The following is an 11369-nucleotide window of genomic DNA, read 5'->3' on the forward strand; positions in this document are numbered from 1 at the left end:
TGGACCGGTAGCCCTTCTCCTCGTGGTGTATTTCCACTTCCCAGGCATCAGCTGGGAATACCATACTGTTGTGATGAGCAGGCTTGGGAAATGCCTGACGTTTGTGGGCGAGGACTTCTTGTCACGAGTAGTCAGGGAGCCAGCTAGGGAAGATGCCCTCCTAGCCTTGCTAGCTGTGAACGGAGGAGGACTCGTGAGAGACGGGGTGGTCTTGGGCACAGTGATCGTGAAATGGTTGAGTTTAAAATTGTCAGCGTAATGAGAAAAAAGGACGGCGGAGTCGCTACTCAGAGAGCGAATGTCAAGCTCTTCAGGGAGGTGCTTAGCAGCGTCCCCTGGGAATGCGCTGTCGAGGGCTCAGGAGTTGGTGAGTGCTGGGCAGTCTTTAAGCAGCACCTTTGAGAAGCTCAGGAGCGGGCAGTTCCGCTGTGTCAGAAGTCAAGTGAGCGGGGCAGACCAGCTTGGCTGGACAGGGAACTCTACATGGAGCTCCTGAGGAAACAGGGATTGTACAACGTCTGGAACTAAGGTCAGGCTTTGCAGGGAGGTGACAGAGCCATGGTTCACATATGCAGGGAGAAGACACGAAAGGCCAAAGCTCGGTTAGAGTGGAAACTGGCCAGTGCTGTGTCAGACGGCAAGAAGGGCTTTTTTAAGTATGTTCGTAGCAAGAGCTCTAAAGAAAACTTGTTTCTTTAGAGCAATGCTTGTTGAAGAGGGTCACCTGACTGATGGGGATGGAGAAAAAGCGTTCAATGCTTTTTTTGCAGCAGTCTTTCAGAAGACTGATGGACCTTGGGTTGCCCGGTTCCCTGAGCCGGAGGACCACGAGTGTGGGAACAGTGGCTTTCCATTTGTGGACACCGAAATTGTCAGGGAGCACGTGTGTCAGCTGAATGTCCACAAGTCCATGGGGCCTGATGGGATTCACCCCAGAGCACTGAAGGAGCTGGTGGATGTTATGGGCAGGACCCTTCTTGATCAGGTACCAAAGGTGCTGCGAGTGTGGGGAGCCAGCCAGCGTTATTCCAGCTTACAAGAAGGGCGTGAGGGAAGATGCAGGCAACTACAGAGCTGCGAGTCTAATCTCAGTTCCTGGAAAAATGGTGGAGAAGATTATACCGGGTACTATGGAAAGGCATTTCAAGAATAATGCCATCATCAGGCACGGTCTGCATGGCTTCACAAAGGGACCGTCCTGTTTAACCAATTTGATCTTCTACGCTAAGGCTCCCTGCCCAGGGGATGAAGGGAAGGCGGTGGATGTAGTTTTTCTGGATTTTAGCCAGGCTTTTGATGCTGTCTCTCACAGCATGCTTCTGGACAAGCTGTCCAGCTGTGGGACGAGCAGGTTGACGGTGCGCTGGGTGAAGAACCAGCTGGCCGGCCGGGCTCAAAGGGCTGTCATGAAAGGGGCTACATCTGGCTGGCGACCATTCGCCAGCGGTGTTCCTCAGGGCTCAATCCTAGGGCCAGTGCTCTTCAATATTTTGATCCATGAGCTGGATGCAGGAGTTGACTGCACCATGAGCAAGCTTGCTGCTGACAGCAAACGGGGAGGTGCTGTTGACTCTCCCGAGGGACACGAGGCCTTGCAAAGGCTCTAGATGGATTGGAGCATCGGGCAGTGCTTAGTGGGATGAAATCAAACAAGTCCAAATGCCAGCTTCTGCACCTGGGAGGGACTAACACCGGGCACACGTCTGAACGGGGAGAGGAGTGGCTGGAGAGCAGCCCTGCAGAAAGGGACCTGGGGGTGCTGGGCAGCAGCAGGCTCAGTAGGAGTCAGCTTGGACAATGCGCTTCAGAACATGCTTTAACTTTTGGTCACCCTGAAGTTTGGGTTCTGGGCTTTTTCTTTTTGTCTGCTTTGCTCCTTCTCTCGATCAGAACAACTTTCTGTGGCCCCCGAGAGCTGCGGGCAGTGGTGGTGCGGCTGCTCCAGGGGATGGGAGTTTTGGGGCAAGGACGCCGCTCGGGGCGGGTCAGCGTGCGAGGCGTGAGACGCTGAGCAGCAGCAGCGGGAGCTGCGCCGTGCCGTGCTGCTGCCAACGGGGCTGCGCCCGCCCGGGGCCCAGAGCGGCTCCCGCCGCCCCAGCGGCATCGCTGGCCCTGCCCTAAGGAAGGGGCTGCTGCGCCCCGAGCCCCGGCGCTGGGGCACTGCCCCGATGGGGACCTCGCCCCGCACCTTCTGCGAGCCAGACCCGGAAAGGTGAGGCCGCTTCCCCAAGGCGCCGTCGGCTGCATTGGCCCCAGGTTGTGGAGCTCTGATGGGAAATGGGCAATAAAGGGAGATGAAGTTTCCAGGCTCTTTCTGGCCAGTGCAGTGATTTTTTTTTTTTTCTTTTTTTAATTCCCCTGGTTGTGTTCAAGACAAAGGCGTTGCAGGCCGTGTTGTGGTGTGTGTCTGTCCCTCCCTGGCCCCCAAGGTCTGTCCTTGTCCCCAGGGCTCCGTGGTGCTTTCTGCATGGGGCCGTGTCTGTGAGTCCTGCAGGGACCCGTCTGTCCTGGCTCCCCCACCAAAGGGCTGCTTCCCCTGGGGAAGGGGAGCGGGGAGCTCCCCCGCCACTGCCTGCCCCACTGGTGCTGGCTCAGCCCTGGGGGTGGCTTGGTGCTGTGGGGCTTGTTGCCTCCGATTTGGGGCTCAGCGGGGATTTTGCATGGAGGGGACGCTTCCCCCAGCCTTTGCTCAAGTAGCGCTGTCCCGTCTTTTAGTCTCCTGATCAGGAAAGAAGCAGCTCTGGGTCTCCCCCCCTGAGAGGGACGTGCTTTCCCCGGTTGCGTGACTCCCAAGAGGAGATGGTACCCGCCTCTGCGTGCTCCCAAAAAAGGACTGGATTCTGCACAACATCCGATGATGAGATGCTGGGCTGTTTCTACTCTACAGGACCCCAGGGACTGGGTTAGTACATCCCCTTCTCGTACTTGGAGGATTTGGCACTACCAGGGACATCCTGGTAGGAACAGAGGCCTCTCGCTCCCACTATGTGAACAGTGTGTGGCCTGGGGGAGCGGGGACAACTCCTGCCGTGAACTGGAGGCCGAAGATCTCCCCTGGCCTGTATCCTGTTGATTAAACAGATTGCTCTGTTAGTGAGGCACCTCTGGCTGCAAGACTGCACGGCCATCTGCTGAGCAACTTGTAGCAGGGACCGATGCTGGGGGTGTGAAGGCGACCATGCTTCTAAAAACATAAAACTTTATTTCACTTTGGAGCGCAGCTGAGCAGCCCTGCTCCTCGACGCACACCGTCCTAACGCCTTCTCTTGAATCGATGCCATGGGAAAGGGCCTCGTCGGCCCTATCTGTAGGAATTTGCCTTGTGTTTAGGCAGGAAGGTGAAGCTGGTAGGTACGGGTCCCAGAAGCAGCTCACTGGAAGAAAGAAAGAAAAGAACAAAACCAAAACAAAAAAAAAAAAAACCAAGGAGAGGTTTGAGTTCAGTACAACAGAACCACAGGTACCCAGCTGTTGCATGGCCCGGTGGCTCTACAGCGATGGTGACTGCAGTCAGATGTGTCAAACCAAGCCTCTACCCTCCCAAAAATTTAGGGCTGCTGCACAAAACCACCTCTGGTGCTGAGCTTTAACCCTGAAGCACAGTACTGGAGAGACGCAGCCTCCAGCTAAGGGCAATGTCCTTCTTGCTGGGGAGTCACTGGGAGTCGATGCCAAAATGGGTTCCTAAGTTTGGTGACCTGAATACCAGCCTCACTGCCAGCAATGACATGCCTAAAACCAACATGAGCCTCTGAAAAAGCTCCTCCCTACCTCTTGCTGTGCTTGTGCAGAGCCAAAACGCTGTTAGTGCCAAAAAGTATTAAGGTCAGATCCTAACCCGATGTAAGCCAGTTCTATTGCAATCAGATTTATCCTAGCTTAAGACTTCAACTATTTCACACTTTGGAACGCACATTGTATTTTCAGTGCAGAGTAATTTTCTTTATAGTCAAGGAGGCTTAACTTATTTCCTGGATGCTGGTTCCATACAGCATCACTAAAACTTTCCATAAGACATATCAGAGAGAGCATCCCAGCAGGGCACAGAATCGCACAGCAAGAGCCTGAATCTACAGCACAAAAGCAGAAATGGAGTCTGCAGAACCCTGCTTCTGGTTAGTGTCTCCTTAAAATGCGCTTTAATGAATAAACCTAAATTACTTCGAAATGTTGAGTTCTTATAGCCATAAGTGTCTATTACACGGCACTGTAAAGACCACAGGTTACAAAGCTTTGTGCAGCCTAATGCGGGCAGGTTCTGCTTGAAAAATGGCATTTAGAAATTCTGATCAAAACTTGATGTACTTGTAACGTGGTTTTAGGCAGCTGTTCCCAGTACTAACAAAAGGGATGAGGATTAGCAAAACCAGGGAAGGCTGTAGCTGTGCTCTATTTTTGCTAATCTCTGTTTCCATGAGATGGGAACTAGCAGCTGGCTGCCCCAGCTCTCATTTTAGCTGGCTTTGAGCTTGCAAAGTCATTTCAAGGCAGTGCCTGAGGACTCGTAGATGTGGGGGAAAGCAGTTTCCTGCACTTTGCATGAACTCAGAAATCAGATAACAAAAAATGGGGAAAACACTCAGGTCTCCTAACTTGGGGATGGGGCCTGCCTTCCTGCTTGGCGTCTGTATGGACCTGGCAGGGCGGGACTGTCCGGGCAGAGCACGGAGGGATCTGACGTTGAAAGCCTGAGACATCCCATCGTTGCACTCTGTTGGTTCCTACGACTGTCCTGGGATGAACAGCATGTCATGAGAGAGGTCAGCTATTCTAGATTTGCAGTGAGTGCTGGATGACCTGCTGAAGCAGATACAGGGAGTGAGAGTGTTCCTTATGGCAACTTCAAGCTCAGTTAAAACCTCAAAGTAAAGCACTGGTTAACCCTTGCTGCTTTCTTACAACCTCTTAAACTGCTGGGAAAGAGTCATCACCCCACCTTTGGAGGATGCATGCAGACGCAGTGACTTTGTGGGGCTCTGCGATGTCTCTTCCTAGCAATTTAAATGAAATTCAATGCTTTATTACCTTATTTTAATCCAATCGTCCACATTTTGGCTCGCCATCAGCGTCTCCAGATAGTCTCTCCCCATGTAGTAAGGTGGCCGCTCGTTAATTTTCTGAGGTAGGTATTCTAATAAGCCAACTGGAATGTACCTGCAATGAAATGTAACGGCACGCCGTGCTATTGCTCAAACGGTGCAGGCTTGCTGCGCTAAAGATCCTCTCAGCAGGGGAGAATTACCTGCACAGGAACGAGAGCCATTCCAGCAGGAACTTCCTGGTCTTCTCCACTCCCTGAGTATCTGACCCCCAGTGCTCAAGGCCATAGTTGGTGAAGTCTTTGAGGATATCAAATCTCTCGTTGGAGGAGATATCCCAGTGTCTCTGTTCCTTAATTTCAGTGAAAAGCCACGGTTTGATGAGTGCCCCTCTGTAGCCAAAAAGAATGTGCATTGTTATTCCCATGACTGATGCTTCTGAATATGCCAACTAATTTAAGAGACCTCCCAGCACTTATTTGCCAGCCAATGATGCTTTTTTTTTTTTTCCCAATTTCAGCAGGAAGCTGATGTAAGTTCCCACAAATGCAAACTGATTTTACCAACTTTCAAAGAATAGTTTCACCAGGAGGAAACTTCTCGTGTTTTGGGTTTGTTTAGGGTTGGTTTGTTTTTTTTTTTTTTAATCCTTTTTTACTCTTGCACCAATAGAGCTCAGAAGCAAAGAGGAAACACAGGTACTTGCCTTGCAATCATAATTCCTGAAACGCCCATCTGCATGGCTCGATTAGCATCTTCATAAGACAAAATATCACCGTTTCCTGTCCAGAAGGAAGGGAGAAGCCAGAGGTCAAAGTGATACATGAGGGCAAGTCAAAATGAGTTAATCCAGGCATGGGATAAAATTCAAAATGGACACAGGATCCAAGAGCCAGATTGTCCAAAGAAGCTCTGGGGCTCCTGTTTAGAGACTCCCAGGGCTATTTCTGATTAATGTTCCCCTGACAAGGAAAAGGAGAGCCGCCTTCTCTCTTCTTCTCCACTCCCAACTCCTACTCTGAAGGCTTAGCTGGGACTGTCTGTGCCACAGTGCCCAAGGGAGAAAGCACCTGCTAAAAAAGAGGTGGTTTGTGTCCTGCCTGTCCCTTTGCCTCCTACTCCGCTCAGTGCTCGTCACGCCTGGCCCCAAGCACACAGGCAGATCTCGGCTGCACAAGAGCTGCTGGTAGCTCACTCCGCAGCAGTAGGGATACCCCAACCTTTCCCCCAGGCTAAATGCCCTTGGGAGCATGGGTTTTTTTCTTTTTTAAAGCTATTTCAAATCAAACATGCAGCACTTTCAGTCCACATGGCAAAACAGAAACACCTACCAAAAAGAGGCATGGGGCTTGCTATTTTAGCACATTCTGCTATGTAGTCCCAGTCAGCACCCCTTGTGTACCGCTGTTCCCTGGATCGGCCGTGAAGCTGGGGAAGAAAGTCACAGTGAGACCTCACCGAATGCCACAGAGAAGGTAGGGCAGAACAGGAGCGCTGGAGGAAGCTGACGTGCAAGCAGAGTTCCCCAGACACCAGCCAACAATCTCACGCCACAGCAAGCATCCCTGTACCGTGACCATGGATGCTCCCCACTCCCGGATCTTGGGGATTATTTTATGAGCCACGTTAATCTTTTCTTGCACCCCCGTCCGTATCTTCACAGTCAGTGGGACGTCCAGCACCTGCAGAAATGGGAGAGTGAGGCCCGGCTGAGGCAGGAGTCGGCTCCGTCAGCTCATCTCCCGCTGCTGGCAGTGCTCCGACTCACCGAGTTCATCCCCCGGACAATCTGTTCAAACTTGTTGGACCGAGTCATCAGAGCACAGCCTCCTCCCTGGGGAACAAAATGTTGCACAGTCAAGGCTTTCTGCCTCCTTGGAGCTGCTCAACAGCAGGGAACGCAGGTAAGACTTGGAGTATCTCAAGACTTGGAGAAAGGGGAGTCTTCAACAACAACAACAAAAAAAACGCAGCCCTTTTCCCTCCCAACTTCTGCCAGGCAGAGACAGCTAACCATTCCCTGCTAACCATTCCCTGCTCTTTGAACAGTTTATTTGCCTTCTTGCTGAGGTCTAGTGCCCATAAATGAGCTGGGAGCTCTGGATCAGACTGGCAGGAGCAGATCAGGTAGCGGCGAATGAGGCAAAAGACAAGCATCTATTGAAGGAAGCAAAACATGCTGCAGAACGTCTTCTTACCTTCCTGTAGACCAGGTCAATGGGACACCCAACATTGATGTCTACAAAGTCCACTTCAATTGTCTGGTTCAGGAGCTCTGCACATTTGGTCATCGTGTCCGGAAACGCTCCCTCCAGCTACCAAAGGGGGACAGGTTGCATGAGTTTAAGAAGCAGCTTTTCTCCTCAAAACTGAGTTATCATTTGTTTGGTTATCAAGATAGCACTCACCTGCACCCCAAAAATATCTTCGGTATGATGCCGTTTGAGGAGAGCCCACTCGGAGGACTGGCCCTGAAGCAGGTTTGTGCACACAGCCATCTCTCCACAGGTGACGTCTGCCCCGAAGCGCTTGCATATCCTTCGGAAAGGGAGGTTACCGCACTGAGAGAGACAGCAGAGAGACAGTTTGTCAGGAGATTTGCTCTGTTCCAAATGTGGCAATGGGAAATTTTGACAAAAGGAGAGAATTATCTACCTACCGTGGTCAGTGGAGCCAAGTAGAGCTTGCCTTGGATTTCCAACTGGAAAACAACAAGGATGGAGGAGCATGTTAGCAGAGCAGCAGTGGTTAAACAGGAAGATATTCCAGTTACCAATTTTATCATTTGCCTTGGGTAAAACTCAGTGGGAAACCCAGGAAATCACTGGTTTTGTTCGAGAACCTCAACCATTCCAAGAGAACATATCATTTGAATAAAAGAACCAGAAACTTGATCTGCTCAATTTGTTTTCACTGCTTGGCTTGGAGAAAACTCAAAGCAGTTACAGATACAGAGGGATGCAAGACTGGCGAACGGGTGCAAGGACGGAGGTGACGAGGAGGAGAGGAAGAAGGGAACGGTCTCACCCCAGGAGAGCACCGTGCAGTACACACAAACCAACCAGCCCCAGCCTCGGCTCTCCTTGCGGATCGTATCCACCCTGACTGACAACTCAGCCCCTGCTCTCCTTCACGTGCAAGGGGCTGCAGCTTCTCTTGGTTCTCACCCCTCCAAGGACACCACCACAGCCCCAGAGCTCACCTTCCTCCATCCTTCCCCTCTCAACAGCAATGTGGTCCCCAGGCAGCTCTGTCCTCTGCCTGCTCCTCACCCAGCTAAGAGGTCTCTCCTGTCTTCCCAGGCACAATCTTAACCCCTTGACAGGTACACGAGAGACAGCAGCCCTCGACCAAACTCTCACCTTCCTCTTCTCACATGATCGCAGCTTTATAATATCTTCATCTGTCACCGGGCCCACTGTTTTGATGGAGGAAGCCTCCTCGCCACCTGTGGGGCCGGGACTCTGCAAGGCCTCTGGTTTGGGATCTTCTCCCTGCTCCGGTAGCACAGGACATTCGGGGCTGTCTCCCAGACCCTCCTGGGGTGCCATGCAGTTAGACACCTCTTGCTCCTCCGTAGAGTGCCCCATGGCTTTGCCTCCCTTCCCGCCATTGCGGTGGGACTTGGCCAGACCACGGAGGTACTCGTCAGCCTTCTTGAAGATAAACTTCCTCTTGCGCAGCTGGTGCTGGAGGTCTTTGGAGAGGTTGTTCCTCACCAGCGACTTCCCTTCCCACTGCTTGGCCAGGTCCGTGTTGACGACATTCCGGTAGCCGTCCCCAAGGTGGGCCTGGGCAAAGCGACAGGTGACGCCGTAAATGCACTTGCCAAAGGTTTTGAAGAGCACGCAGCTGGGTCCCAGGTCGGCCGGCTTCACGGCCATGTACTCGCCGACGTCATGAAGGAAGCGGCACCGTGGGCCGAAGTAGCACTTCTCTGCACAGCCCTTAAAACAATAAAGAAAAGGTTAAAACCTCTGCCCTCCCCGCTCGCCTGCCCGGGCACGCCGGTACCTTCCAGCACAAGCGAGGTGAGCCTGGGTCTGCCCCGGCCCAGAGAGGACCCAGAACTGCTCTGAGCACCCATCGCTCCCCGAGTGACATCGGGCGCCCCATGAAACGCTCCCAGGAAGCTGACTGCTGGAACGTGCCACAGAAGGGCAGTGACAGACCCACTTGAGGGGACAGTTTAGCACTATCGGCTTCAGGGAAGCCAACGCTTTGCTTGTCCTGCTCGGCTCATCCCACTTCACCCTCCCCCAGCCAGCCAACGGAGGTGGTTTTGCCAGCACAGCCCCTGCTACGCTCTCCCTGCCAGGAGTTTGCCCTGGTGCGGCTCCATCTTCAACGTGCTTTCCTAGGCTTAAAAATAAATGCAGCCCTTGAGCAGGAAGGGCCCAGCGGGGTCCCAAATTCTCCGCCCTGGAGCAGTGCAGAGCAGGGCCCCCGCACCCTACCTGCGTTACCGACGGGCACAGCCTGCTCTGCTCGTAGTGGTTGGGTTTCATACACGGCCTGCTCTTGTTCTGCCCCCGGGCCCGCTTCCGCTCCGCCGGCTCCTTCTCCGCTGCTCCAGCATCCTCTCGGCATTCCCCATCCTGACCGAGCTCCTCCAACCTCACCCGTTTGGCGGGGGGTTCGCTCTGGCAGCTGCCGGCCTCCTCCTCCTCCTCCTCCTCCTTCTTCTTCTCCTCGCCCTCCTCCTCACCCTCGGCGCCCGCCTGGCCCCCGGGCTCGCCCCTGGCCCGCAGGTAGGCATGGAACTGCTCCTTGGAGGTGAGGAACCTGCCGGGATGGCACCCGTGTGACCCCAGCGACGCGGGGAGCGGGGTGCCCGGGGAGAGGGGGCTGCGGGCGGGGAGGGGGCTGCCGGGGGCACGGCCGGGCTGGGCATCTACCAGGGGTGCTTATGGCAGGGTGGGCACCTACGGGGGGGTTATGGCAGGACCGGGCACCTACGGGGGGGTTATAGCGGGACCGGGCATCTACCGGGGGTGCTTATGGCGGGGCGGGCACCTACGGGGGGGTTATGGCAGGACCGGGCACCTCCGGGGGGGTTATAGCGGGACCGGGCATCTACCGGGGGTGCTTATGGCGGGGCGGGCACCTACGGGGGGGTTATGGCAGGACCGGGCACCTACGGGGGGGTTATAGCGGGACCGGGCATCTACCGGGGGTGCTTATGGCGGGGCGGGCACCTACGGGGGGGTTATGGCAGGACCGGGCATCTACCGGGGGGGTTATAGCGGGACCGGGCATCTACCGGGGGTGCTTATGGCGGGGCGGGCACCTACAGGGGGGTTATGGCAGGACCGGGCATCTACCGGGGGGGTTATAGCGGGACCGGGCATCTACCGGGGGGGTTATAGCGGGACCGGGCATCTACCGGGGGTGCTTATGGCGGGGCGGGCACCTACGGGGGGGTTATGGCAGGACCGGGCATCTACCGGGGGGGTTATAGCGGGACCGGGCATCTACCGGGGGTGCTTATGGCGGGGCGGGCACCTACGGGGGGGTTATGGCAGGACCGGGCACGTACTGGGGGGGGTTCCGGCGGGATCGGGCACCTACCGGGGGGGTTATAGCGGGAGCGGGCACGGACCGGGGGTGCTTATGGCAGGACCGGGCACGTACGGGGGGGGGTTCCGGCGGGACCGGGCACGTACCGGGGGGGTTATAGCGGGACCGGGCACGTACCGGGGGTGCTTATGGCAGGACCGGGCACGTACGGGGGGGGGTTCCGGCGGGACCGGGCACGTACCGGGGGGGTTATAGCGGGACCGGGCACGTACCGGGGGTGCTTATGGCGGGGATGGGCACCTACGGGGGAGGTTATGGGGGACCGGGCATGTACTGGGGGGGGGTTACTTCGGGGCCGGGCAGCTACGGGGGGGTTATGGCAGGACCGGGCACGTACCGGGGGGGGTTATAGCGGGACCGGGCACGCACCGGGGGTGCTTATGGCGCGGCCGGGCACCTACGGGAGGGGGGGGGTTATGGGGGACCGGGCACCTACCGGGAGGGATTATGGCGGGGCCGGGCACCTACCGGGGGGACGGGAGGGGCGGGGCAGCCTTGGGCCCGCACTCACCGGGCGCGGACCGGCGCCGCCCCTGCCGCCGCCATGCTGCCGCACGCGGTGATGACGCGCGGCGGGGCGGGACCACGTGACGGGGGCGTGGTCTGGCGGGCGGCTATAAAGGGCCCGGCGGCGGCCAGGCCGCCTCACAGCGGCGGGCGGGGCGGGCTGAGGGGGGTGGGCTGCGCTCGGCGGAGCCGGGCGCCCGGCCGGGCCCTGTGAGGGGCCGCAGCGCCGCTGAGGGCCGTGTG

The 11369-nt window shown here is 56.0% G+C and overlaps 1 protein-coding gene across 1 annotated transcript; it reads right to left on the bottom strand.

The window, feature by feature from the left end:
* Positions 1–3259: 3259 nt before the first annotated feature.
* DUS3L (dihydrouridine synthase 3 like) lies at positions 3260–11165 on the bottom strand. The gene is made up of 13 exons (XM_075723653.1): positions 11131–11165; positions 9497–9824; positions 8402–8986; positions 7699–7740; positions 7448–7600; positions 7238–7354; positions 6808–6873; positions 6611–6721; positions 6371–6467; positions 5746–5821; positions 5243–5431; positions 5026–5154; positions 3260–3374 (listed from the first exon to the last, which is right to left on the bottom strand). Exons 1-13 carry the CDS (start codon positions 11163–11165, stop codon positions 3302–3304), a joined length of 2001 nt encoding a protein of 666 aa, XP_075579768.1. The 3' UTR covers positions 3260–3301.
* Positions 11166–11369: the final 204 nt, after the last annotated feature.

Source organism: Pelecanus crispus, chromosome 20 (assembly GCF_030463565.1).
Source record: "Pelecanus crispus isolate bPelCri1 chromosome 20, bPelCri1.pri, whole genome shotgun sequence".
In the NCBI taxonomy this organism is placed as follows: Eukaryota; Metazoa; Chordata; class Aves; order Pelecaniformes; family Pelecanidae; genus Pelecanus; species Pelecanus crispus.

What these genes read in the sequence shown, in the direction of transcription:
- DUS3L (XM_075723653.1), bottom strand. Translation starts at nt 11,165, where the DNA reads ATGGCGGCGGCAGGGGCGGCGCCGGTCCGCGCCCG. An exon ending in GATCATGTGAGAAGAGGAAG is followed by an intron (nt 7,741 to 8,401) that starts GTGAGAGTTTGG and finishes GTTGTTTTCCAG; the next exon opens with TTGGAAATCCAAGGCAAGCT. An exon ending in TCAGGAATTATGATTGCAAG is followed by an intron (nt 5,432 to 5,745) that starts GCAAGTACCTGT and finishes TTTTGGCTACAG; the next exon opens with AGGGGCACTCATCAAACCGT.